General features: G+C 59.7%; 2 protein-coding genes across 7 annotated transcripts in view; both read right to left on the reverse strand.

Moving 5' to 3' along the window:
* LOC125913223 (ATPase family AAA domain-containing protein 3) overlaps positions 1–13213 on the reverse strand; it is a 23007-nt gene extending 9794 nt beyond the window's left edge. The window contains exons 1-13 of one of the 4 annotated variants that reach the window (XM_049618280.1): positions 12869–13212; positions 9250–9326; positions 8356–8457; positions 7994–8053; positions 7383–7452; positions 6904–7069; positions 6675–6744; positions 2954–3109; positions 2238–2294; positions 1885–2010; positions 1558–1682; positions 542–593; positions 128–198 (exon numbers count right to left, since the gene is read on the reverse strand). In XM_049618280.1, coding sequence (XP_049474237.1) covers positions 128–198; positions 542–593; positions 1558–1682; positions 1885–2010; positions 2238–2294; positions 2954–3109; positions 6675–6744; positions 6904–7069; positions 7383–7452; positions 7994–8053; positions 8356–8457; positions 9250–9326; positions 12869–13070 — 1334 coding nt within the window. In that variant the 5' untranslated portion in view covers positions 13071–13212. Of the gene's footprint in view, positions 1–127; positions 199–541; positions 594–1557; positions 1683–1884; positions 2011–2237; positions 2295–2953; positions 3110–6674; positions 6745–6903; positions 7070–7382; positions 7453–7993; positions 8054–8355; positions 8458–9249; positions 9327–9560 lie in introns of all 4 variants that reach the window. The other 3 variants (XM_049618283.1, XM_049618282.1, XM_049618281.1) reach the window with 3 other exon arrangements.
* Positions 13214–18402: 5189 nt separating this feature from the next.
* Positions 18403–24119, reverse strand: VWA1 (von Willebrand factor A domain containing 1). 3 transcript variants are annotated; one of them, XM_049618285.1, is made up of 4 exons: positions 23984–24119; positions 22290–22847; positions 20024–20302; positions 18403–19883 (listed from the first exon to the last, which is right to left on the reverse strand). In XM_049618285.1, the coding sequence occupies exons 1-4, from the start codon at positions 24054–24056 to the stop codon at positions 19546–19548; spliced, it is 1248 nt and encodes a 415-aa protein (XP_049474242.1). In that variant the 5' UTR covers positions 24057–24119; the 3' UTR covers positions 18403–19545. The 3 variants fall into 3 exon arrangements, with proteins under 3 accessions (XP_049474242.1, XP_049474244.1, XP_049474245.1); XM_049618287.1 differs by lacking the exon at positions 18403–19883 and having other exon boundaries at positions 20213–20302; positions 22290–22452; XM_049618288.1 differs by lacking the exons at positions 18403–19883; positions 20024–20302 and adding an exon at positions 21082–21618 and having other exon boundaries at positions 22290–22452.
* Positions 24120–24366: the final 247 nt, after the last annotated feature.

Here is a 24366-nt window from a genome sequence, read left to right on the forward strand (position 1 = left end):
CCCACTGCACCCCCACGGGCCCTTCCCATTGCCCTGTGCCCGCCCTGCCCCACAGCAGCCCTATGAGCTCAAGCGGAGCCTCAGTTTCCCTCTGTGAAGGGGCCTCGCACCAGAAGGTGGCCCTCACTTGCTGCTGTGCTGCCCTGTCCGGTGCAGGAATGCATTCAGGGTGGCCCTGAGGTCCTCGCTTATCTTCTCCTGCAGAAAAAGTCCTGGCATCAGGCAAAGGCTTCCAGGGGGAAGCTAAACGCAGGCCCCACTCCATCCCTCCAGGAGCCACACGTGCCAGTGTCTCCATGACCCTGAATTTCAAGGAAAGACTCTAAAAATGCCACACATGTAACTCCTGCTTTTCAGGCCAGATTTATGAAGAAAGTGCAGCTGAGGACGAGGTTTGGGTCAGACTCAGTCGGGGCGGGGGGGGGACAGCAACTTCCCCACAAAGCACAGATGCGGCCACTGGACACGCCACCCCTGACTGCTCGCTCACCTATGGCCAGCTGGACACAGCAGGCCACACAGAAGCTTCCGGAATACTCACAGTCGCTCGCTTCCTGAGGAAGGCATCTGCTTCATCCACGAAGAGCAGGAGGCTGTGAGGGGAGGGGAATTTAGGACTGAACGAGGATGGGTGAGGCCGCCCAGCCGGAGAGCTAAGGGGCTGTGCACACGGAAACCGAACCAGAAGCACAGGCTGCTCTCAGCAGAGTCTGGGACTCCAGACCCAACAGGGGCACGCTGCATGCCAGCATGGCAGGACAGCGACCGGACTGTGCCAAACATGCTAATTTGGCACTAAATTAAATACCAGTGCTGGCAGCCCCTGATCTTCAGTGTTGCAGTTTTTAAAATTTTTTTAACGTTTATCACTTGAGAGACAGAAAAACACACAGCACGAGCCGGGGGAGGGGCAGAGAGAGAGGGAGATGCAGAATCCAAAGCAGGCCGCAGGCTCTGAGCTGTCAGCACAGAGCCCCATGCAGGGCTCAAACCCACAAACCGTGAGATCATGACCTGAGCCGAAGCCAGACGCTTAACCGACTGAGCCACCCAGGCACCCCACCCATTTTATTTTTGAGAGAGAGAGAGAGAGAGAGAGAGAGAGACAGAGACAGCATGAGCAGGGGAGGGGCAGAGAGAGAGAAAGACACAGAATCCCAAGCAGGCTTCTGTGCTGACAGCTTGGAGGCTGACACAGGGACTCAAACCCACAAACCGTGAGATCGTGACCTGAGCTGAAGTCGGACGCTCAACCGACTGAGCCACCCAGGCGCCCTTTTTTCTCCAGTGTTTTTAAAGTCAGCCCCTCTTTAAAGTCAGAGACTCCTGAGAGGAGCACAGGCCCCCAGGAATCTATACCTGGGGTGAATTTCTCCCTCAGACCCCCACCCCAGACCACAGAGCTGTTCCCGCCTTGTGCACGCCCACAGGCACAGACTGTGGGGAAAGTCACTGACACACCCTCCCACCCAGCCATCTGCAGCCTGGTGGTGCCAGGAACCCAGGCCACGCAAACGCATGCACATGGAGGGCCACCCCAGAAGGGACCCGGCTCACCCTCGCCGGCTGGTGCTGGCCCAGTCGAAGACCTTGTGCATAGCAGTCACGCCATCCCGCCCCATGGGGGCCACATCCCCACCTGTCATGATGGCATAGTCCATGCCCGAGTGCAGCGCGAGTTTCTGGGCAAGAAAGGGCAAAGCGTGTTTACTCTCGTCCCCCCCAAAGCCTGCACAGACCGTGCTCGGGCCCCACTGCCCAGTGCCCCTGGGGATGCCCCTCGCCTGGAAAGCTGGCCCCACCACGTGGCTCCTGATGCCCTGCACCCACTCCCCAGAGCCGCAGCACGGCACCCTGCGCACCTGTGCCGCCGTGTGCCCTCACCTTGGCAAACAGCGTCTTGCCGGTGCCAGGAGGCCCATACATCAGAATGTTCCTATAGAGGCTTCGGTTCTTCTTGGTGTTCCTTGTCGCAATGGCAATGTCTCGCACGCGCGCTTCCAGGCTGGGCTGCCAGGGAACGGGGCAGTTGGGACTGGCTCTGCAGCTAGCGTGTGCCTCCTGAGCCCCTGGGCTGGCCCCAGGAGGCAGCTTATCCCAGGCTGGGCCTCAGGCAGCAAATTCTACTTTAGGAAAGAAAAGCAGCCCGATCCTGTGGGGGGGAGAAGAGCTCTGCGGGCAGAAGGGCACCTCCCACCCGGACGCCTGTCCCGGCCCCCGTGGGCGGCACCACTTACACTGAGGACGACGCCCTCCAGTGCGTCCTGGGGCTTACCAAGGAGGCGCCTGCTGACCTACGGGGGGACACGGGGGACGGTCAGGGTCATCGGCAGAGCCCATGACAGCCACGGGGCACCGGGAGCAGCTAGGCCACCACACGGAAACAGAACTGCCGTGGCACCCCTCGGTCCAGGACACACAGGCTGGGCCTCGCTCTGGAAGGCGGGCACACAGAGCCAACCGTGGGACTGGGCCGGGCAACTTACAGATTCCTCATTGACCTTTATTTCCGTAGTCGCACACTGCACACGGGCGACTGCCGTGGACGTCCAGCCACAGCCCACGGAAGGAGTGACACTGCACCAGGCAGAAGCCTGGACCCCTTGGGGGAGGAAGCTGACACAGTACTGCTTCCAGCAACTTCTCTCCTAGGATGATGGCATGCAGGAGCCGAGGATTTTGTAAATGACCCAAAATCTACCCAGGGGGCAGTCACACCAACAGACACATAGAGGCAACCGACAAACCAGGGTGAGGGTCTTCCCAGTGCTGATGTGGACGGGCCCCTAGGATAGCATCAAAGAGGAAAAAGCCACAAGCAAATCCAATGTGCAAGAAAGGATGGATGGTGTTTGGGTAAAAGGGGGAAATGAAGACGCACGTTCATAACTTGGCTGAAACACCAGAAGGATTCGGGCAGGACACGCCCAGTGAGGACCAGACCCACAGTTACCTGCATGGGGTGCCTCAGGGCCTCAAGCACTGTGATCCGAGACGTCTCCCTCACCAGGGACGGCTTCCCCAGCCGGGCCTCAATGTACCGTCCAGCAACAGATGTGGCGTTCTTGGCAGAGTAGACCCCCACGGCCAGCAGTGTCAGCCCGGCCACCTAGAGCAGGGCAGAAGGTGAGTGGCACCCACCACCTGTTCGGCAGCCAGCAACGCGCCCTCCTCATCCCGTCCCGTGCTAGGTGATGGCAAGGGTCATACAGGAGCAGCCCCAAGCCCAAAGCCTCAATTACACGAGACTGTAGATATCTCCAGACACAAAAGATACCAAAAAGCTTATCGCAAGCACTCTTTCTCACAAAGCTACTGGAGAACACACTCCGGCCGGACTGGAGGTGCTTCCAGGCGACAGGAACCCCAACCGTAAAGAGAGGAACCCTCAGGCTCATGGGGGACAGACCAAACATTGTGGTGGGACCACAATTACAGGGCCCACGACCAAGACCTACAAGAGGCTCCTGGAAATTAAAAGCTCTTCCCCACAAGACCAACAGCTTGGCTACCACAGGGGCAGCGAGGACTCAGACCACATGAATGAGGTTCCAGGACACCAGATGGCAACTGCAGTGACAGAAACAAGGGCCCGAGGGGAGCGGGGGGGAGGGCTGGGCCGGCCCCAGGGCAGCCCGCGGCTCCCAAACCCAGCAACCTTTGATGTCATCCAGCCTTCTCCAGCAACCAGCCCTCTGCGCGTTCACCCAGCTTGTTTGGAAAGTAAATGCAAGGGACGTTTTCCCACAGATTCCTTCATGTGCCCAGATTCCCAGCCAAGGAGCCCTGCCAGTGGGCAGACCCGGACTGCCTGCCAGCCCACCGCACCACCCCAGCCCGACAGGCATTCTGGACTGAGATGCACATGAGACTCAGTCACTAACCACAGGTGTTTACAGCAGCTGGGGAGATCTGGAGAGATCTGAGTGCACGGGGCACTCAGACCGCAAGAGGAACCAGAATGCCCTTAATTCACTTTAAAACACTCCAGGGAGGGACGCCTGGGTGGTTCCGTCAACTTCTCTCCCTCCGTCCCACTCTCTCTCTCAAAATAAATAAACTTTAAAAAATGTAAAATAAAGGGGCACCTGGGTAGCTCAGTCTATTAAGTATCTGAGTTCGGCTCAGGTCACGATCTCACAGTTTGTGGGTTTAAGCCCCCCAGCGGGCTCTGTGCTGACAGCTTCGGATTCTGTGTCTCCCTCCCTCCCTCCCTCCCTCCCTCCCTCTCTCTGTGCCCCTCCCCTGCTCTCTCAAAAATAAACATTAAAGAAAAACTTTTTTTTTCCTTAATTTTTTTTTTTTAACGTTTATTTATTTTTGAGACAGAGAGAGACAGAGCATGAACAGGGGAGGAGCAGACAGAGAGGGAGACACAGAATCTGAAACAGGCTCCAGGCTCTGAGCTGCCTGCACAGAGCCCGACGCGGGGCTCGAACTCACGGACCGTGAGATCATGACCTGAGCCGGAGTCAGACGCTTAACCGACCAAGCCACCAGGCGCCCCAAGAAAAACTTTTCTTATTAAAAAAAACAAACAAAAACAGAGGGCAGCACCAGGTTTGCTGGTGGGGAAGCAAACCACATGTTTTTCACTCAAAGGGTCTCACTGCTTTGCTGGGGCTCTGCTCAAACCGGCCCCAAGGGCCTCTGACCAGCCACAAACAAGGTCATGCCACAAAAGCAGGACCCAGGGTTATGAGGAAGAAGGCAGACGTGCTCTAGGGGGTAAAAAGCCACCACGCATTTTACAAACTCCAGTGACAGGACCTCGGGTTCATTAGCCCCTTCACTCCTGCGATGCTCACCGTTCAATGGCCTAGTTCAGAAAAATAAGCTAGCAAACAAGTTCCCAAGATTTGGAACTAAGTTTATTTATTTTGAGAGAGGTAGAGACAGCATGAGTGGAGAAGGGGTGGAGAGAGAGAGAATCCCAAGCAGACTCTGCACTGTGAACACAGACCCCAACGTGAGGTTCGAACTCATGAAATCATGAGATCGTGACCTGAGTCGAAACCGAGAGTCAGACACTTAACGGACTGAGCCACCCGGGCTCCCCTCCATAACCTTCAACCGTGAGCGTGAGCGCTCCACGCCGAGGCTGTTGCAGGAGCAAGCAGCTCTGAGGTGACCGGGACTCCGCGTTAACGAAAGCTAAGCTTCTTCCAGGAGTAAGCGAATTCCAAGGTTGATCTAAAGCTGCCAGTTCCACGAAACCACCGATCAGCAGGCTGACTGGCTCCGATACAGGCAGTGACATTGAGACTCTTCCACAAGACGCTGTCCCCTGGCGCAGTACCCACAGCAGGTACTGAGCGCTTCCTGTGTGCCCGGCTGCGGCACAGAGGACACCGCACGGGTGCCACAGAGCTCCAAGGTGGAGACGGGCGAGGAGGGTCAGAGGGAGACAAGCACGCGGGTAAGGCCTGAGGCTTAGACGCTGCACAGCCAAGCCCACGTCAACTCTGTCCTCGAGTCTCAGACGGGTGCCCCCACCCAGCTCGGCACCAGGAGAAGGCAAAGCCCAGACCCCGTGCTGGGTCTCCCTCCTGTGGGAACCCCAATCTGAACAGGGGTGCCCAAGGGGGGGGGGCAAGATGGCGTCCAGAGGAAGCCCGTTTTCTTCACCAGAACACCAGAGGCCGTATTCTGGCAGCTCCCTATGCGAGGCGGGGAGTGGCGGGGCAGCCCTGTTGAGAAGCCAGAGGAACTGCTCAGCTCACCCAGCCCCCCGGGCTGCAGGCTGCATGACCCAGGGAGCCCGGACCACTTTCATCAGGGCTGAAACCTTCCGCTTCCAACCCGGAGTTACTCAAAACACGTTTGGGAAGACCATGTCAGGAGCCCCTGTTCGCCCCACGTCCCTGGCCTGAGCTAGAGGACTCGAGGGGCCATTTTAAGAACCAAGCGGTCCGACCAGCTTCAGGTTTCCTCGACCAGAGTCCTGGCCCTCCCCAGTCCAGTCCCTGCTCTCCCCAAGGCACGGCCTGACCTCACCTGCCCCCCCTCACGGTCTCCAGAACAAGGCCAGAACTGTGTCCACTTGCAGAAAGAGCTTCAGGAACCAGCACATCAGGAACGCAAGGGCACTCCTGGTCAGCACGGCTCCCTGCCACCCCTTCGTTAGGGCCTCGGTACCGCGTGAGCAGGTGCCAAGTCGCACCGTGCGGCCCAGGACAGCACCGGGCACAGCGGCAACAATCCCCTCTGCCTCGAGTGGAGAGCAGCCCCATGGCACAGGGCTTTCAGAGCGCGTGCCTAGAGCCCTACAGCCTTGTTGGGCCTATCTCCGCTTCCTGCTGGAGGGTGGGAACCCTCACGGGAGCACGGCTTAAAAGGGTCCCCTGCCACATCTCCCGGAAGCCCTGGGGTTTCGGCCGGGTCCCACTCCGGAGGCTGCCGGGCAAACTTCCGGTTCCCCTTTCCACGGGGCGGCACTTGTTAAGGAAGAGGGAAAAGGAAGCTCCCTTCCCACATCTTCCAGCCCACAGGTCACAAAGCCCACCGCCAGTGCCCCACACCCAGAGGCTACACCACACCTGACTTTCCCAGGAGCGCAGCAGGAGGGACCTGCCTGGCACACTTCCTACCGCTGAGCGCCAGGAGGCAGGGACACAACCGAGCAGAGACCCTGACGCAGGCCACAAGCAGGAGGATGTGTCAGGGGTTATTACCGTGGCTGTCACTTTGTCCCAGTCTGTCACGAAGGCACGGAATCCTTCACCAAACAGGGTGCCGGCTGTCCTGTAGAGAAAGCAGCAACGCGACCAGGAGAGGATGAATCTGGGCACTTAGCTGGAGAAAGGGCAAGAGCTCTGAAGCTCAGCACACGGGAGGGCCTGCTGAAGGAGCCCGCCTCCCGCCAGTGTGCCAACCGAGGGCCTCCTGGGGACTGGGCCGCACCTGATGGACTCCAGAATGGTCTGCCGGTGCTCAGCAGCCTTCAGGCGTATCTGCTCACGAATAATGTCTGCGTTCTCACGCTCGGCCTTGGCTCGGGCGCGCGCCTCGGCCTCCACCCGCAGCATCTCGTTCTTGTGCCGAAGTTCCATCTCCCGTTCCACGGTGGCTGCCCGGGGCGTGGCAGGAAAGGGGTGCTCGGCCTGCAGTCCCCCACCCTTCCAGCGAGGCCCAGGCAACCCTTCTCACAGGAGGGAGGCAATGCACGTCAGACCCCGGGGGGACGTGCGGCCTGCCTAGGCTTCTGCTACAAAGCTCCGACTAAGGCCAAAGAACGCAGAGCCCCCGTCGAGGTTTGGGAATTTTACTTGGGGATCAAAGTGCTTGAAGAAACACATATCTATGCCTACGGCCTGCTTTCCCTGTGAGCCCGCTCCAAGGACGTAGCCCCCAAAAGCCCCAGGCAGAACTGACAACCCTACCTCGCCGCATGGCCTCCTGCTTCTGCACAGACTCCTCCTGCTTCCTTAAATTCTCCTCATTGAGAAGTTGCTGACAAGAAACCACAGGAGAAAGAGAAAAGCTTCCAAAGCTAGGAAATGACCAACATCGATCTAAGAGATCAGCGAGGGAAGCTTCTGCCACCACAGGGGCTCTGGACAAGCACAGCGAGGGGCCCGGTTCAGGAGCTCCTGCCTCTGGCATAGCTCCGCCCCAGGGCACTCCCAGCCCACTCCCAGATGCCCTCCAAACACTCTTTCCCCTGTTAAATTTATAAGCCGTGAGGGCGCAAAGCATGATGGGTGCAAACACTTGGAAACCACCCCCACCATAAATTTGTCCCAGCCAGGTCCCCAGTCAGGTCTCACACAGAAGAACCCCTCCAGCACAGCTAGAGCCTGGAGGCCCCGGGCATCGTGTGTGCGTGTGTGTGCGTGTGTGCGCGTGTGCGCGCGCGCGCGCTCCTCTGGGACCCAGCACTGACTGCTGGTAAAACCACCCTGAGTTCTGGCCCACCAGCTGCCCCAGGAGACGCCCATGCTCTCAGGGAGGCCAAAGGAGGCCCCCTCGCGTGCCAGTGTGCTGAGCTCACCTGCTGCTTCAGCTGGTCCTCGTAGCGCTGCCGGGCCAGCTTGTCCTGGTACTGGGCCCTCTGGGGAAGAAGACGGCAGCATGAACGCGGGTCAGCTGCAGAAGCTGGCGGACGGCCCCAAACCGACGTCGAGAGCCAGACTTCGCCGGGCCCTCAGACGAGCCGCCTACCTCCGCCTGCTCGCCCGGACACGTGTGCTCCCCGGCCCGCTCGGCGCGGACGTATTCGTGGGCGTTTGCACAAGGTCATCCCACGGCCTCGGGGGGTCACTAACAGACCCAGACTGAACGCGGGGACCACGGAGTACCCCAGAAGCTTCCCATCCTGGCCCCCCTGTGCCCGTGTGGCCAAGCGGCCCTTACAGCCTGGTGCTGCCGCGTCTCCTCGCTCAGAGTCTTTCTCCTTTCCTCAGCTTGCACGCGGATCTGCTCGCTCTTCAGCTGCTCCACGGCGGCCTCATATTCCTATAGAATACACCAGCTGCTGCAAGCCCAAGGCCGGCGGGGCCTCCCGCTCTGGACTTGGAGCTCAGGCCTCAACAACCCCCTCCCACATTTCATGTGGGCTCCAAAGGGGCCGGGACAGGAGCAGGAACTGCTTCCAGAAAACGCTCGCTGGACCAGCACCACTGCACGGGCACCAAGGCCCAGGAGGACCTAGACTCCCAGGCAGCCCAGTGGCAGGAAATCGGACAGGGCTGGGTCCCAAGGAGCAGGCCAATCCCTTGGGGTGCCAGTCACTCCCTCCCCAACACCGCTTCCAAGGTGGCTTATGTCACGTGCTCACATTTTTTTTAAGGTTTTCAGTAATCTCCACACCCAATGGGGGCTCAAACTCACAACCCCGAGATCGAGAGTCACATGCTCTTATGACTGGGCCCGCCAGGCAGCCCTCAGATGCTCACTTTCTGACTACACTTTACAACAGCCAATGGCGGAGGGCAGGGCCCAGGCCTTTGCTGTCCTTCTCTGCTCAGCGGGAAGGTCCTGCCAAACGCAGAGACGCCCAGTCAGGCTCTCCCCTGGGGAGACCGGATGGTCCTCACCTGCACCAGCCCTTCCGGGTCGTTCTGCTGCAAGAACCCAAGCCACAAAGCCAGCACATCTTGGACCTCTCCGTATTTCCCTCTTAACCACAAGCAATAAGGTAATCCCAGGAAGGCGACGCCGGAAGCTCCCGGCCCGTGCCCGCCACCCACCGTCCCGCGTCCCTCCGCCACGAGCACCGCCTCCGCTGGCACCGCACCCACGACCCACCTTGAGCTTGGACTGCTGCTCCAGCTGCAGCGTCTGCTCCTGCATCTGTGCAAGACTCAGTGCCTCCTTGGCGTGTCCTGTGGGCAGCGGGCGAGTAGGGTTAGGACGCTCGGACGCCAGGCAAGCATTCATGTGAACCAAGGGGCTTTCGGGGAGACCCCAGCTCACCTCGACCTCAAAATGCGTGTGCCCACCTGCATTCCCTGACCGGATCTCGCTTGGCGCCCCCTCCCTCCAAAGACCAGGACTCCCTTCTCATCACCTGTGTCTGCCCTACGCCTGACAGAAAGCCCGTGTACAAGGTCTTGTACCCCAGCAGCTGTCACATCCCGGAGGGCTCTATCAGAAAGGCTGTTCCAGGGTGCCAGGGCGGCTCGGTCGGTCAAGTGTTCGACTTCGGCTCAGGTCACGATCTCACGGTTTGTGAGTCTGAGCCCCACCCACACTGTGGATCCTCTGTCCCCCTCTCTTTCTGCCCCTCCCTGGCTCATGCACATGCATTCTCTCTCTCTCTCTCAAAAAGAAAGAAAAAAAGAAAAAAGGGGTGCCTGGGTAGCTCAGTCTGTTGAGCATCTGACTTCGGCTTAGGTCAGGATCTCACATTCGTGAGTTCAAGCCCCGCGTCGGGCTCTGTGCTGACAGCTCAGAGCCTGGAGCCTGCTTCGGATTCTGTGTCTCCCTCTCTGTCTGTTCCTCCCCTGCTCATGCTCGTTCTCTCTCTCAAATAAATAAACATTTAAAAAAATGTTTTTTAAGAAAAAAGGAAGACTGTTCCACACTAGCTGAGAGTAGAAAGGTCAACGTGGCAGTCAGTTCCTAATTAAACAAAAAGGCACCTGTGGCTACAGTGTCTTATTTTTGTGGAAGTTGCTTAAACTCCTAAGCTTTTAAGCTTTCAGTACCTGTTATTATTAATCTACACGTGCAGATGATAAGATGAATAGGAAGCAAACAATTAAATTAGAAACAAGCCAATGCACAATGACGACTCTTCACAGACCTCGTGTTTGTTATAAACACACACATTATAAATGTTTCCTGCGTATGTTTTGTTCACGAGATACAATTCACATCCATCGATATTTGGGGGTTCCAAAAAAAACTTCCGGTGGGGGCACCTGGGTGGCTCAGTCGGTTGAGCGTCCGACTTCAGCTCAGGTCATGATCTCATGGTTCATGGGTTCAAGCCCCGCGTCGGGCTCTGTGCTGACAGCTCAGAGCCTGGAGCCTGCTTCGGATTCTGTGTCTCCTTCTCTCTCTGCCCCTCCCCCACTTGTGCTCTGTCTCTCGGAAATAAATAAATGTAAAAAAAATTAAAAACCTTCTGGTGCTCTCCTAGCCAAAAAAGCCCAGGCATACAGCCTCTCAAATATTTTGGTGATGACACAGTTCTCCCATCTGCAGTACTTTACTGTAAAAAATATTCTAACACGTTAAAGCATGGCAAGAAGGTAGGGAATCCCTGTGAACCCCGCTCCCTGATGCTATAATGTACCTAGTCTTCTCCCTTTGCTTTCTTTCCACTCCCGCCCCATGATCTTTCTTTTTGAAGCCTTCAAAGTAAGGTGCAGACCCCAACCCCCACGAACTGCAGCAAACACGTAACTAAAGCATGACTTGTTTGCCGTTCCATAAACACATCTACACATTTAGAGGGATGTGACAGAAGCCCTGGTGTCTGGACAGACTGCTAGGGCATGTGGTGTGCAAAAACACTGCCTAAGCCCGGGAAGGACCTTCAGAGCGGGTCAGGACCTGGCTGACACAGCCTTCCAGACCTCACTGCAAGGCTCTCCCCTAGGTCTCTGGTGACTGGGAGCACAGAAGAGCTGAAGACCTGCCCCCAAGAACAGGCAGCACAAAGGCACCAGGGTCCCACACCCTGCGCTGTAAACTTGGGAAGCCACGAAGCCGAGGCCTGAAGAGACCGCCAGGGCCCCTTTAACAATGAACTCTGACCAGGAGGGAGTGAGGGCACAAGAGTGCTCATCCTGGGGCAGCAGCAGGAACGTGAGTGCCACAGGCCAACAATGCAGAGACCGGATCCCAGCTGCCCTTTTTACCCACAGCATGACCTTTGGACAGCCGGGTTAACCTCACCTGAAAATGGAAAATTAGAGATCCCCCACCACTGACTCTTGAAAGAGGAAAACAAGAGACAGAGGCAAGACGCATCCTGGGAAGAAGGGTTTGGGGACAGAAGGAGGTGACAGACCAGGGCAAAACCTCTCCCACTGGCCAGTAGTTCGTCCAGAAAGGGTGGCAGGAAGAAGAAAAGTAGATGGGTGCCAGGCTGGCTCAGTTGGAAGAGCATGCAACTCCTGATCTCGGGTTTGTGAGTTCAAGTTCCCCATCGGGTGTAGACATTACTTAAAAAAATAAAAAAGTTTTGGGAGCACCTGGGTGGCTGAGTCAGTTGAGCGTCCGTCTCTTGACTCGGCTCAGGTCATAATCTCACAGTTCGTGAGTCCGGGCTCTGTGCTGACAGTTCGGAGCCTTCTTGGGATTCTCTCTCCCTCTCTCTGCCCCTCCCCCACTCACGCAAACTCAATACACTTAGTCTGGGACTGGTGGTGTTCCAGCTAGACCTAAGGGTACAGGCTGTTTGAGTCCCAGGCCCAAATATCCATATGTTTTTAACGTCCCTCTGGGGATCTGAGAGCCAGGCAGGCTCAGAGACCTTGGACCAGGGTTTTCTGGGAGTCTCTGGAGAAGAGCAGGAATTGAACCACAAAGTGCCAGGCCTCTGATTCCTCAGACAGACCCTTGTTTACACCATGGCTTCTCTACACAAGTTCCTTTAAGGGGGGGGGGGGGGGATGGCAGACCTCTGCTTAAATAAAAATTTGACAGCCGTTATGGTCCTTTTAATCAGTACTTATTCTGTGCCTTCTACATTCTAGCTTCTCAAAGACTTAGACTACATCCTAAAACAAATCATTAAACTAACAAGAAAAAGGAAAAGTGACAGGAAAAGATGTGGGCTTAGCGAAGGTCCGGCCGATGATGGTGCCTTGGGGGCCTGGGAGTCAGGAAGGCTACCAGGCAGAGCCAGGACGGACTGACTCCTATTGCTTTACAGCCCTCGACTGCCTGAACGCTAATGCTTTCCAGTAACACGCACAAATCTGGTTCGTTACCATAAAACCAACGGTCCTCAAGTGAGCTTGCCTTCGCAAGGGGAAAATTGCTAACCACCACCACAATCTGGCCACGCTTTGGCCACGTGGAGGCAGCAAGAGGAGCAAAGAGCTCCCCTACTCTACAGGAGCTAAAGACCAGGCTCCAGCCCCAGCACCTGCTACCTGTGACCTCTGAAACTTCCATCCGCGGCGGTTTCCTCACCTGACAGACGCGTGACAGCTTGGAAGCTGCCAAGGACGATGGCATCCCCAACCTCCCCGCACCCAAGGTGGCTTGGCCGGATTTATTCCCGCAGACCAGTTTTCTCACCTGGGAAATGGGACTGCAGACAGCCACTTACCACTCGACCACTCAGAGGAGCTACATGCGCCCAAGGACCCGGCATGCCCGGTGCTCGGTGGGCTGGCTCGCTGTGGGGCCTGAGCTTCCCTGCCCCTCGCCCCAGCCGGGGCCCCGCCCTCGCCGCCTCACTCACGCGAATGCTCCAGCTCTCGCGCCGCCTTGGCTGCACGTTCCAGGCCCGTGGGGTCAAAGTTGCTCCATTTGTCCTTGGGCGCCGGCCGGTCCCCCGCGCCGCGGTCCCCGCCGCCTTCGCCCCCGGGCTGAGCGGGCGGTAGGGACAGCGGCGGCCCCGCGCCTTCGCCCTTAGGGCCCTTGATCCCGAAGAGCCACGACATGGCGCGCGAGCGCCGCGTGTCGCGGCAGCCGCCCGGAGCTCAAGACGAGCTGAAGCGCGCGGACCGGAGAAGCCTCCACGAGGAGCCAGCCGGCGGTCAGAGCGCCCGCGCAGGCGCGACAACGCCCCTTCCTCCCAGACGACGGAAGCGCAGGAGGGCCACGTACCGCGTGGCCTTCGGATAGGCCGCGGGTATCGTGACATCACCGGTGGCCCCGCCACGATTGCTCAAACTAGCTCCGTCTGGGGGCGGGCCGTCGAGGGGCAGGGCGAAGCGCCGAGTTACGGGGGCCGATCGGGAACAAAACCGACGGGCTGGGCGCCTGTATATCCTGGTTATACGTCAGTTCCGCCTAGCAACAGCTCCGTGTCCCGTCGCTATAGGCGCCCGGAGAATCCCGTCAGAGCGGGGGCGGAGAGGCAGGTGCCGCGGAGCCCTGGGGTCCTTGGTACGCGGGTGTGGGCGACGCGGCGGTGAGCCCCGGATGGAGGGAGCGGCCGTGGGGGAAAGGGCCTGCGGAAAGCGGCTGATCCGCGCAGGAAAATCAACCCGGGGCAGGTGCGCAGCTGGGCCTCGATTCTGCGCCCCCGACCCGCCACCAGAGACACGACCGGGCGCGGGGACGTCGGGGCCCCTAGACGGTTGAAGCTGCGCTCCGCGGGTCTCCGTGCTAGCGCACATAGCCGGCCCATGATAAGGTGCTGGAAGGGTAGAAACGCGGTTCCTAGCCAGTCTCCTGCAACCGTCATTAGGTTAAAGAGCCGGCTGGAGAACAAGCTCTCCCCATCCTCCGTTTCGGTGTCTCGGCAAACCACAGTGGTCCGTGGGCGTATGAGCGTTCGTATCACTTAAAAGTGGCTCACAATGGGAGGGAGACAGAAATCGCAACCCCAGAAGAGTGGAAAAGCAGAGCCGACTCCCCCAAAAGCCCCACAAGAGGGCGCCCTTGCTGGAGGAGGAATCCTGGCTTCTTGGGCAAGTCCAAAGGCCATGTGCCTGCCTGTGGGACAAAGGGCCAGGCTAAACCCGCCTGGGGCAGAGGGAGAAAAAGGTGGACCGAGCCTGCGTTGCTCTAGAACCCACAGTGCCCAAAGTTAGCAAACTTTGCTTCTTGGGCCAGCAACCAAGTTGCCCCTTTGGTCTTTCTTTGATGGAATTGGTTGAGTTCCCAGAATTACACAGTTTCCCCACTAGACTGAAAACAGTTTTAAGCCTGAGTAAAAATGGGCGGGGGAAGGGGGATTAAAGATAATTCTGTGATCTTTCACCTCCAAATGAAGAGAAAACCAGATGAGTTCCCCAGCCAGATGCCCCCGCCCCCGCCCCCACCCCAGTGGCCATTATGGAGGTTCTTACGGACTAGAACAAACTACCAAGGTTCTTATGGAGAGCAACCCTGGTAGGGCTTCGCTGGATTAGAAGAGGAAATGGGTAAGAGACATGAAGTCCTTGTCCAAACACAGCTGGGCCATGTGCCCCTCTCTAGCTCCAACCATCCCAGACCAATATTTGGCAAGCCTGTGTACTTTTACGTAAAAAGGAATCACTTTGAGAATAAAGTTATGCATTTAAAAAGCCAGTTTCAAATAAAGTCAGTTTCATCTGCCTTAACTTGAAAAACAGAAAGAGATGATTGTTTAAGGATTTAGATAATTGCATTCCCTTTGACAAAGGGGTCTCCTCCAGTTTCCCTCATCCGAGGGTGCTATGCTTTCCAAACAAAACATCCAGGCCACTGGATTGTTTGTCACTTATGATCTTAGACTGGGAGCCATTGAGGAGGCTTGACACACCTTTCCTAAAACACTAAGTTAATAAAAGGGAATTATGGGACCGCCTGGGTGGCTCAGTCTCTTGCATCCAAGGCTCTGGTTATGATCTCGTGCTGAGTTCCTGCTGACAGCTCAGAGCCTGGAGCCTGCTTCAGATTCTTTGCCTCTGTCTCTCTCTGCCCCTCTCCTGCTCCTCTCTCTCTCTCTCTCTAAAATGAATAAGCAGTAAAGAATAAATAAAGGGAATTATGATGATGCTTTCTACCTGATGCATTCACATTTAACTGACAAATGTAGGGTTCTCTGCTGCTTGTGCTGTTTTGCTGACAGATTCCCTGATAGCCCCCTCCCACAACATGTGGCTTTCTTCTGTGAGGGCGTCCTTCAGCATTGACAGCCTGGAGGAAAGACTGCTGAGCTCGGAGATGCAGGTGGACAGCTTGGCCTCCAGCCTGTCCTTTAGTCCAAAGAGTACGCTATGCCCCTGGGAAGCCAAGCCAAAAGGAGCAAAGTGGCCCCACCCAGGCCAAGTGCAGAGTGCTCTGCCCCTAGCGCCCAGGCAGTTGGTGTGGTTTCTGAGTCCACCCGAATTTGGCCAGACCTCCGGAGAGCTACACAGCACACCAGAGCCGTGGCCTACCAGTATGGCCCACGGCCCCCCACTACCCAGCCCCAGGGTGTCCCATCACCAAGACTGTGGCTGCTGACTGCTCATCCTGCCTGGTGTCTCCCACCAACAGTGCCTCTGCAGAAGCTCGGCTGCCTAAACTTGGAGCCTCTCACGGGGTGGGCCTGAGGCTGCTGCTGCCCCCAGCCCCCCTCCCCCACCTCCATATCGCATTTAAGGCCCCTAGGTCAGCCGGGCCTTCAGAAATAAAGGGGTGGCTCCCTCTCCCATTCTCTCTCCAGCTTTCTGAAAGGAACTGCCAGTTCTGGTGTTGCTCATGGTCACCCCAGTCCACACGCACCCCATACCCACTCCCACTGGGCAGACCCCAGCCCAGCCAAAAGAAAAGCTGCCTAGCCCGGCCTTCTCAGGCCCAAGCCCCCAGATCTCCACAGGGCCCCTGCAGCTCTTCCCTGTGCTTCCAGAAGTTCGGAAGAGGTAATGGGGGGTTGTAGTGCTGAGCCCTCAGATGAGCTACCTTGGGCCCAGGGCTGGAAAGGGACTCAGGACTGAGCCCAAAGCTCACTGCCCCTCCAGCTTTGTCTTCCTGAGCAGTGTTTGCTTGTAGGTGAGCATTTGCCTACTCGGGTGCTCTGGCCTACTGTTCTCTCCCCACTGGAGACCTACCTAGCAGAAGGTCCACCTAGCAGAAGGTCAGCGCAGCCAGGACATCCCCAGAGGCACCTGGGGTGGGGAGCCCTCAGCACAGGCACTGGGCTGCCTGCCCACGCTGCTGGCAGGAGACCCACTGTGAGCACTGGCCTGCCCCTCGTGGGACTGAGCCGGGACCTCCACCTTCTCACAACAAAAGCAGGGTCAGATGCACAGTCTGGACAGACCTTGGAAGCAAAGTCGCATGAAGCCATGGCCACTGAGGGAGACCTGGTGTTCTCTGCGAGGGGCTGTGAGTGGGCACACATCTGCCACACGATACAACCGCTTGTTTTCTTGTCCTAACCAGAAGCAATCACAGCACAGACCTTTCCGATTTTCACGTCAGTGTCAGAAGCTCATACTTCCTTGTGTCACTTGACACACAGTGACACGTACTAGTTCCTGTAGGTGGCAGTCTTGGCCCCAGACCCAGTGTATATTGAGGAGACAGGGCCTGTGTCTCAGGGGAGGGAGGAGCAGGGTCAATGTTGGGCGCGGGAGGAAACCAGGACAAAACTTTCCTGGAGATTGTTCCCAGACGTGGCCTGGACCCATCAACCTTTAAGTGCTGCCTAGGACAGGGACGCCTGGGTGGCTCAGCTGGTTGAGCATCTGACTCTTGATTTCCGCTCAGGTCATGATTTCACAATTGTGAGATCGAGCCCTGCACTGGGCTCTATGTGGAGCGTGGAGCCTGCTTGGAACTCTGTCTCCCTCTCTCTGTTCCTCCCCAGCTTGCACGCTCTCTCTCTTTCTCTTGAAAAAAGAAAAAAAGAAAAAAAGAAAAAAAAAAGGTTAAAAAAAAAAAAAGGAGTTGCCTGGGACGGTGCAAAGGGCTTCCAAGGGAGGGCTTCCAGGAGAGGTGCTCCGTGGCACAGAGACAGGAGCGGGGGCTCCTCTCCCTGGCCTCAGTGTCCAGCAGTGAGGAGGCGAAGGCTGGAGCCTCTTTCAGAGGGTAGGGCCACATGTCTTTGGTCACTCTGCCCTCCCTTGGGATTGTAGGTGTGTTTGGGGGCAGGAACTCATGTGTCTCAAGTGCGTGACCGAGCTATTAGGAAACCACCCGCCAGCACTCTCCTGCTTTTTCTCCTGCAGCGTGCACAGTGCTCTGGAGGCTGGACTGAGAGGCTCAGTGTGGAGGGGGACCTCTCCGGGTGCCCGACGGGCTTGGACCTCCAGGCACCCGCGACATCAGGGTGGCGGACATTGGCCTGCCTATGGGGAGTTCTGGCCCAAGTCCCAGCCCTGGGGAGGATTCCCCTCACCGGCCAATGCTGCCCGGGACACTGTTGTTCGCATCCACCACCCTCGGAGGGGGCCAGGTGACTCTCGGCCACCCGCTAACTACAGGTCAGAGTGTAAACAGACACCCGCAGCGGCACACACGGGCCGCACAGTCCCACTTGGCTTCCCTGGGCCTGATTGCAAGGGCTTGTGGGGACATGTAGGAGAAACCCCATGCCCACCTGGCGGCACCTCCCCCAGCATCTGACCAAGTCTGGCCTGGCGGGGCACTACCATCTGCTCCTGGGACCCAGGACCCACAACCGTAGCCCCCGCCTCCACTCCGCTTGCTCTGGCCACACAGGCAGGGCAGAAGCCCCTTGTCTCCTATGCCATGTCACACAGGCACACCGTGGGCTCACCGCAGCAGGCCTCCACAGATGTTAAATACACCGAACTAGCGGGCAGTGCAGGCCCTAGGTGTTTAAGCAGGGAGCCGCCGGATTCTTGGAGTCTGCTTCGTGAAACATGGTGGAGGCCAGCTCGACTGAAGGCTGCCGGCCGCGCACACACCCCCACCACACCCGAGTGGGCAGACCCGGAACACCGCCTCTCCGCCCTGCAGTCGCGCGGGTGAGGGAGGGCCTCTATTTCCCAATAGCAGGCAGCGGCCGAAAGTCAAACTGCTGTTGGGGGAGTGGTCTTGCCAGCAGAGGGCGCCACAGCCGCGGCCCCCACCCGGGTCCGAAGGCTGTAGTGGGGGGGCAGCGCGGCAGAACCCGGTCCCCGTCCGGGCTGTTCAGCTCCAAACGCCGCAGTCCCCGCCCACGGAAGCCGCCAGAGCTCCCCGAAGAGGTGTACGTGGCACGGTGTTCTGCGTCTCAGAGCCGAGGGGGCTCGGCTCCCCTCCTCTTCCCCCAGCACCAGCCACAAAACACTGGCCCTCCGTCTGAGAGCATTTTCGGGGCTGGAGTGTTCTGACAGGGAGTAAAGCACACTGAGGAGACCGCGAGGCTCAGTTTACATCTGATTTACTCTATTTTACAGTCTGGGTTGTTAGTGGGGAAGAGGCGAAGTGAGCACTGAGTTGGTGCAGGCAGAGGAGCTCATGCCTTTGTGGGGCTGAAGGACAGCAGCTACGCCCTTAGGACTTGTCTGGTGGCCCCAGGATAGTGGTAGTGAAGACGTAGGAGTCAGAAGATGCTGTAGAGAATCGTTGGGGTGAACCCACCCAGGGAAACCTTGTTTGTCCCTGCCCCCAGCATGGCAGTGCCCTACCCAGAAGCAAGGGAGGCTCCCTATGAGTGCCAGACTTGGGGCTTGCTGGGGCAAGGAGCCCTCCTGTCTCCAGGGTCCTGAATGCCAGGATCCGATCTTGTTCTTCCAGAAAGCGGCCATCCTCCCCCCGGTGGCTGTAGCTGGACCCAGCAGGGTCCTGGGCAGGAAGGCAAGGTCACTGTCCCCAGCAGGCACTGCCTCTCAGGCCAACTGAATGCCCTGATAAAGACCACCATTCTGCTAACCCAGCTGCTGACCACACCGGCAACCTGCCACCACTCCTCCCTGCCCCTTTCCAGACGCTGTCCCCTCCAGGAAGGCTTTGGGACTCGGCCAGAGCCCGCTCCTGCCCTTCATCCTTCCGCCTTCTACCAACATCTAGGACCTGAGTAGCCGCAGGAAGTCAGAGCGGCCAACTGGACCAAGCCCTCTCAAACGGATGCCGGGCCTCCGCCACCAGAGGGACTGGGCCTTCACACAAGCGAGAGGTCTAGCCGCTCCGCTCGGCCACCTCCTGTCCTGGGCCCACGGCCAGTCCTGTATCTGATGTTCTCAGCCCGCCCCAGACTCCCTGTCCATCTTGCTGCTAATTCCTGCCCAAAGGACGGCACCGTGTACCCAGGTCTGGGCCCGGGCAGGGGGTCGCGATGGCACGAGCTGCTGCCAGAGCTGCAGCAGAGAGAGGGTCAGGCGGGGGAGTCGGGCGAGGCCTGCGTCCTAGAAGGCAGACGCCCCGAGCAGGGAGCCCTCCGCCGCGGGAGAGTTCTGGGTGGGGGGGTTCGCGCGGAGTCGCCGCGGGGCAAGGCCCTGCTACCGGCGGTGGGCGCCTCCCCCGCCGGGTTCGGGAGAAGGGGGCCCTCGGGTGGGCGGGGCGGCGGGCTCACGGCTCCCTGCCCCCGGCCCCCGGCGGCTGGGGGCGCGGAGCGCGGCTGCGCTCGCCGTCGGGCGTGCAGGCCTTGGCCGACAGCGCCCTCTCGCGGCCCGAGCGGAAGGCTGCCGTGACGGTCACCAGGTAGGCGGTGCCGGGCGCCAGGCCCTGCAGCGTGGTGCTGTTGCGGCCCGCGGGCACCTCCACGCGCTGCGCCGCGCCGCCCAGCAGCGGTCCGAACTGCACGTGGTAGCCGAGCACGGCGGCCGGGCCCAGCGCCGGGGCCCAGCTCACCCGCAGGCTGCGCGGCCTGGCGTGCGAGATGACGATGCGCTCTGGCCCGGCCTCCTCTGGGGGGGGGGGGGGGGGAGGGGAAGCGCGCGTGAGTGGGGTGGGGGCGGGACCTCGGCCCGGCCCGGCGCCCCCTCCCCGTCGCCCGCCCCACCCCCCACCCCCGCCCGGCCTGGCCGGCCCTCCGCCTCGAGCTCACCCGGCAGCGTGTGCACCCGCAGGTACTGCGGCCTCACGAGGTGCACGTTGGACTCGGGCACCAGCTCCACGTCGTAGTCCGTGTCGGGGTCGAGGCTGACCCAGGCCCAGCCCGTGGCGTTCCCCGGCAGCTGCTGGCGACGCACGTTCCCCGGCTCGGCGCTGGGCGTCAGCTCCAACACGTAGTAGCCGGAGTCTGCGGTCAGCAGGGGCGGCCAGGCCAGGCGGAAGCTGCTGGACGTGACCTCAGAGGCACGGAGCTGCTGTGGCTGCATGGCGTCTGCGGGTGGTGCAGAAGGTCAGACCTCCCCGCGCCCGGGCTGGGGCCCTGACTGCCGACTCAGGGAAGACCGGCCTGGGAGATGTGGGGAACAGGAGCGCTGGAGAGCCCCAGGCCAGGGTCGGCCACCCCAACAGTGCTAACGATACACGAACCGGTGACAGGGCTGGGGTACCGACAAGAGTGCCACCCCAACTTGGGACTCCATCAGGAGCTTCCCTGCCTGCCTCAGCTGCAAACCCAGACAGGTGAGGAGCTATAATGGCCACCTCCCACCCAGCCCAGTCAGCCCCTCAAAAGTGGGGTCTGAGAACAGAGGACCAACCACCCTCCACAGCCCGAGTGGCCGGCACAGTGTGGAGTCAGTTCATCTCTGGACAGTCAAGGCAGAGGGGCACCGCTGGTGCAGCCAAAAGATGGGAGGCCATCGGGGGACACTTGAGGGGTGGATATATGACAACTCCAGGAGTAGCTGGATGTGGGGCTCAGAGTACTGCCTGCCTCTGGTTTCCAGGAGAGCAGGGGGGGATTCCAGAGCCAGCCCCCCAAATGTGCATTACTCCCGAGCCTGTGACACCGCATGGCCATCTGAGTGACCATGCAAGCAGGTAAGGCTGGACACCACATGGCTTGCATGTAAGGCTGATAAATGTCGAGGCAGGGTTGTGCCCATTGGGACCCTAATGCTTTCTCCTTTAATGCCGGGTGCTCCAGCTGTCAGCCTGGCACTCATTCTCCTGTCTATTCCCCATACTCAGACCCCCACCCACCCCTATCCCAGGAGCCCCCCACCCTTTTGCCTAACTGCCTTACAGCCTTGGATTTCTCCTGTCCAGCTGCTTGCCTTTCCTCTTACTATCTCCTCCAGGTTCAGCCACAGTGGTTGACTCAGGGGCCACCAGGGGCCAGGTGTCCCTGGGGGAAATCTCTGGGAGGACCCTCTACCTTTCTCCAATCCACAGTCCAACTCCTGGTTTCTGGTGGATGATTAACCCACAGGCTGAGACTCAGAAAGAATCCTGGGGTTAGTGGCATTTTTTAGTGGTTAGAGCAGGCTGAGCCAGCAACCAGGCCCTTCATCTCAGCCCCTCCCACTGTGAGGTTTGGCTGGGGGTAGGGGTGGGGGTCCATTAGAAAGTTGGTGGGAGGGGCGCCTGGGGGGTTCCGGCGGTCGGACGTCAGACTTCGGCTCAGGTCATGTTCTCGCGGTTTGTGAGTTGGAGCCCTGTGTCGGGCTCTGTGCTGACTGCTCAGAGCTGGGGACCTGCTTCAGATTCTGTGTCTCCCTCTCTCGCTGCCCCTCCCCTGCTCGCGCTCTGTCTCTCAAAAATAAATAAACATTAAAAAAAAAAAAAAAAAAAAAAGAAAATTGGTGGGGAGCTGCCATCCCCTGCAGCAGGCCCTCTCTGGTCCAGCCTCTTCTCCAGCAATCCCCAAAACCACCAATGGTGCAAACCCACTCAAACTCCTCTGTACTGTTCCCACCCACAGGGTAGCAGGGCCCGAGCTCTGTGGGAAGCAGTCCTAGCCCATCCTGACCTGGCTTTCTCATCTCCAAGCACGGTGGGAGCTGGCACACGTACAGGAGCCTGGGCTGCCCATCTGCAGAGTCCTCAGGCTTGGACCCTCCCTCTTCTTCCTCTCCACTTAACCACATCCCACCAGATGCAGCTCCTTGGCCTCTCGGCCCACTCCAGGCCCCCCAGTCGGGGTGGGCCCGTCAGCAGAGAACCCCACCCGGAGGTGTTTATTCAGGCCGACCCTCTGTCCCACTATAGCCCAGGTAGAGGGGCACACAGGGCACACAACTGGAGCATGTCCCCCAAGGATGCACAGAAAAGCCATGGGTGTTACCTCCCGGCCGAACCCCAGGAAGTGCCACTGTCCCCGAAGCCCTGGCCCCTGCTCCAGGCCCTCGAGTCCCTCTCCCCCATCTCTTCCGGGTTCCTCGCTGGGGCACCCCCAGGCCCTGCCTCCTCCCACCTACCAAGAATGGACCCCCTCAGCTCCTGGGCAATGATGTGCAGGTCGTCCACGTCCACAAAGTGCAGGTGATCCTCTGCGGGGGCCGAGGCAGCAGCTGACAGCTCCAGGAGGTTGCCACGACCGGTACTGACGATGAAGACGGTAACGCCCAGGTCCTTCAGCTCCTGCATGGGGGGCCCCACGGGGTCGCTGGAGCCGCCATCTGTCACCCACACCAGCACCTTGGGCACCCCTGGCCGGGCCCCTGCCACCTCGGCAAACAGCTGCTCCTTGGCGTAAGCCAGCGCCAGGCCAGTGTTGGTGTCGCCCATGCGCTGGGCTGCAGCACGTATGGCATCCTGGACAGCCGCACCTGAGCTGTGCTGGCCGAAGGGGAACTCGGTGTATGGGCGGCTGCCCACATGCACCAGGCTGGCACGCAGAGCCCCAGGGCCCAGGGGCAGTGGGGCCACCAGCTGCCCCAAAAACTCCCGAACTCGGGAAAACTCATAATGAGACACGCTGGCCGAGCTGTCCAACAGAAACAGCAGGTCCCCCTGGGGAGCCGATGCTGGGGGACCTGGGGGAGAGGAGAGGGTTCAGCCCCAGGTGGTGGCCCCCAGACAGTCCCACACCCAGGGCAGAACTCCCAGGGTCTGAGCTTTCCCTAAGCTGGAGCTTGCCCTTACCCAAGTAGGCCCCGAAAGCCTGCTCCAAAGGTCCTGCAGGCGGCACCCCTGGGGGAAGGGGAAAGGGGTCCTGGGCCCACAAGTGGCCCACAGTCTCAGTGGGTTCTAGCTCTGTACCTCTCTGGGCTCTCTGGGTCCTCTTTGGGCTCAAGTCTTGTCTGTAAAGGAGAGCTGACCCCTCCAAGCCTCCACACCCACCCTTTCCTTAGCAGACTCTGTGCAGGCTGGAGCCGAGGGTCCTGGTCCAGCCCCTGGGAGTGTGGGTGGATAAGCCTAGGCCACAGTCCTTGTTTCCTCAGGCTTGGCTTCCAGAGAATCAGCCTCCAGGATGGAGTTCAGCCCTACACCCCTGCCTCCAGGTAAAGCAACTAGTGGGGGGGGGGGGGTGGCACAAAGCAGCTGGGGACACTGGGGGCTGAGATGGGCAGATGGGCAGATGAGGGAGACAGAGCATGATCACAGCCCGGCTGGGGCCGGGCTGGAGTCATCACCCCACTTACAGATGATGTCACCCCTCCTCTGGACCCATCCTCTGCTCCATCTGGACCCAGGAAGCAGGTAACCTGCTGCAGCAGCTTGAGGGGCCGCCAAACCCACAGGGCCTTCCTCTTCCTCCAGGTACCCCAGGGGGCAAAAGGACCCCTTCCACCACGGGAGCCAAGGGCAGACAGGAGTTGGGGCGTCTGGGTACTGATCTGGGCTTTGTGGCCTGTTTCCCCCAATCCGGTAGGGCGACTCCAGCCCTCTTACCGTCCCTCTACTAGGTGTCACTGCAAGGAGAGGAAAACTGAGGCAGGGACCGCCTCCCCGACACACACCTTCCCCTCCCCGTTCAGAACCTACCCCCCAACACCTGACGCTCCTCTAGCCGCTCGGGGTACCTGGGCCCGCCCGCCGCAGGTGGGTGGGGTGCCCCTGCGGCCGTCCCCGCCCCGGGCCGCGGGAGGGAAGAGTCAGCCCCGCGCAGGCAGCAGGGGGCAGGGGCGCCGCCCGAGCTGGAACCTGGCCCGCCGCCTGCCTCACTCACCACGTTCGGCGCCGCTCCGCGCCAGCGCCAGCCGCAGGCTCAGGGCCAGGCTGAGCGCCGTCCAGGGCAGCATCGCGCGCGACGGGACGGGGCGCGCTCGGCTGCCGTTCGCCACTCGCTCGCTCGGGGACTGCAGGGCGCGCCGCCGCGCAGACCGGGCCCGCCCCCGCCCCCGCCCCCCGGGAGGCCCCGTCCCCGAGGCCCCGCCCCCGGTGAGCGCTCTCCCCGCGTGCCGAGGCGCACAGAGTCCGGGAGGCGTGCGCGCAGAGGGACCCAGGCGGAAAGCGTCACGCGGCACTCACGCAGATGCGACCGCGGCACACACGCGTGGGCGTGCGTACACACAGAAACCAGAGCTTTCTTTCCTGGTTGGGAGGTTTCGG

Source organism: Panthera uncia (genome assembly GCF_023721935.1).
Source record: "Panthera uncia isolate 11264 chromosome C1 unlocalized genomic scaffold, Puncia_PCG_1.0 HiC_scaffold_4, whole genome shotgun sequence".
Taxonomy (NCBI): domain Eukaryota; kingdom Metazoa; phylum Chordata; class Mammalia; order Carnivora; family Felidae; genus Panthera; species Panthera uncia.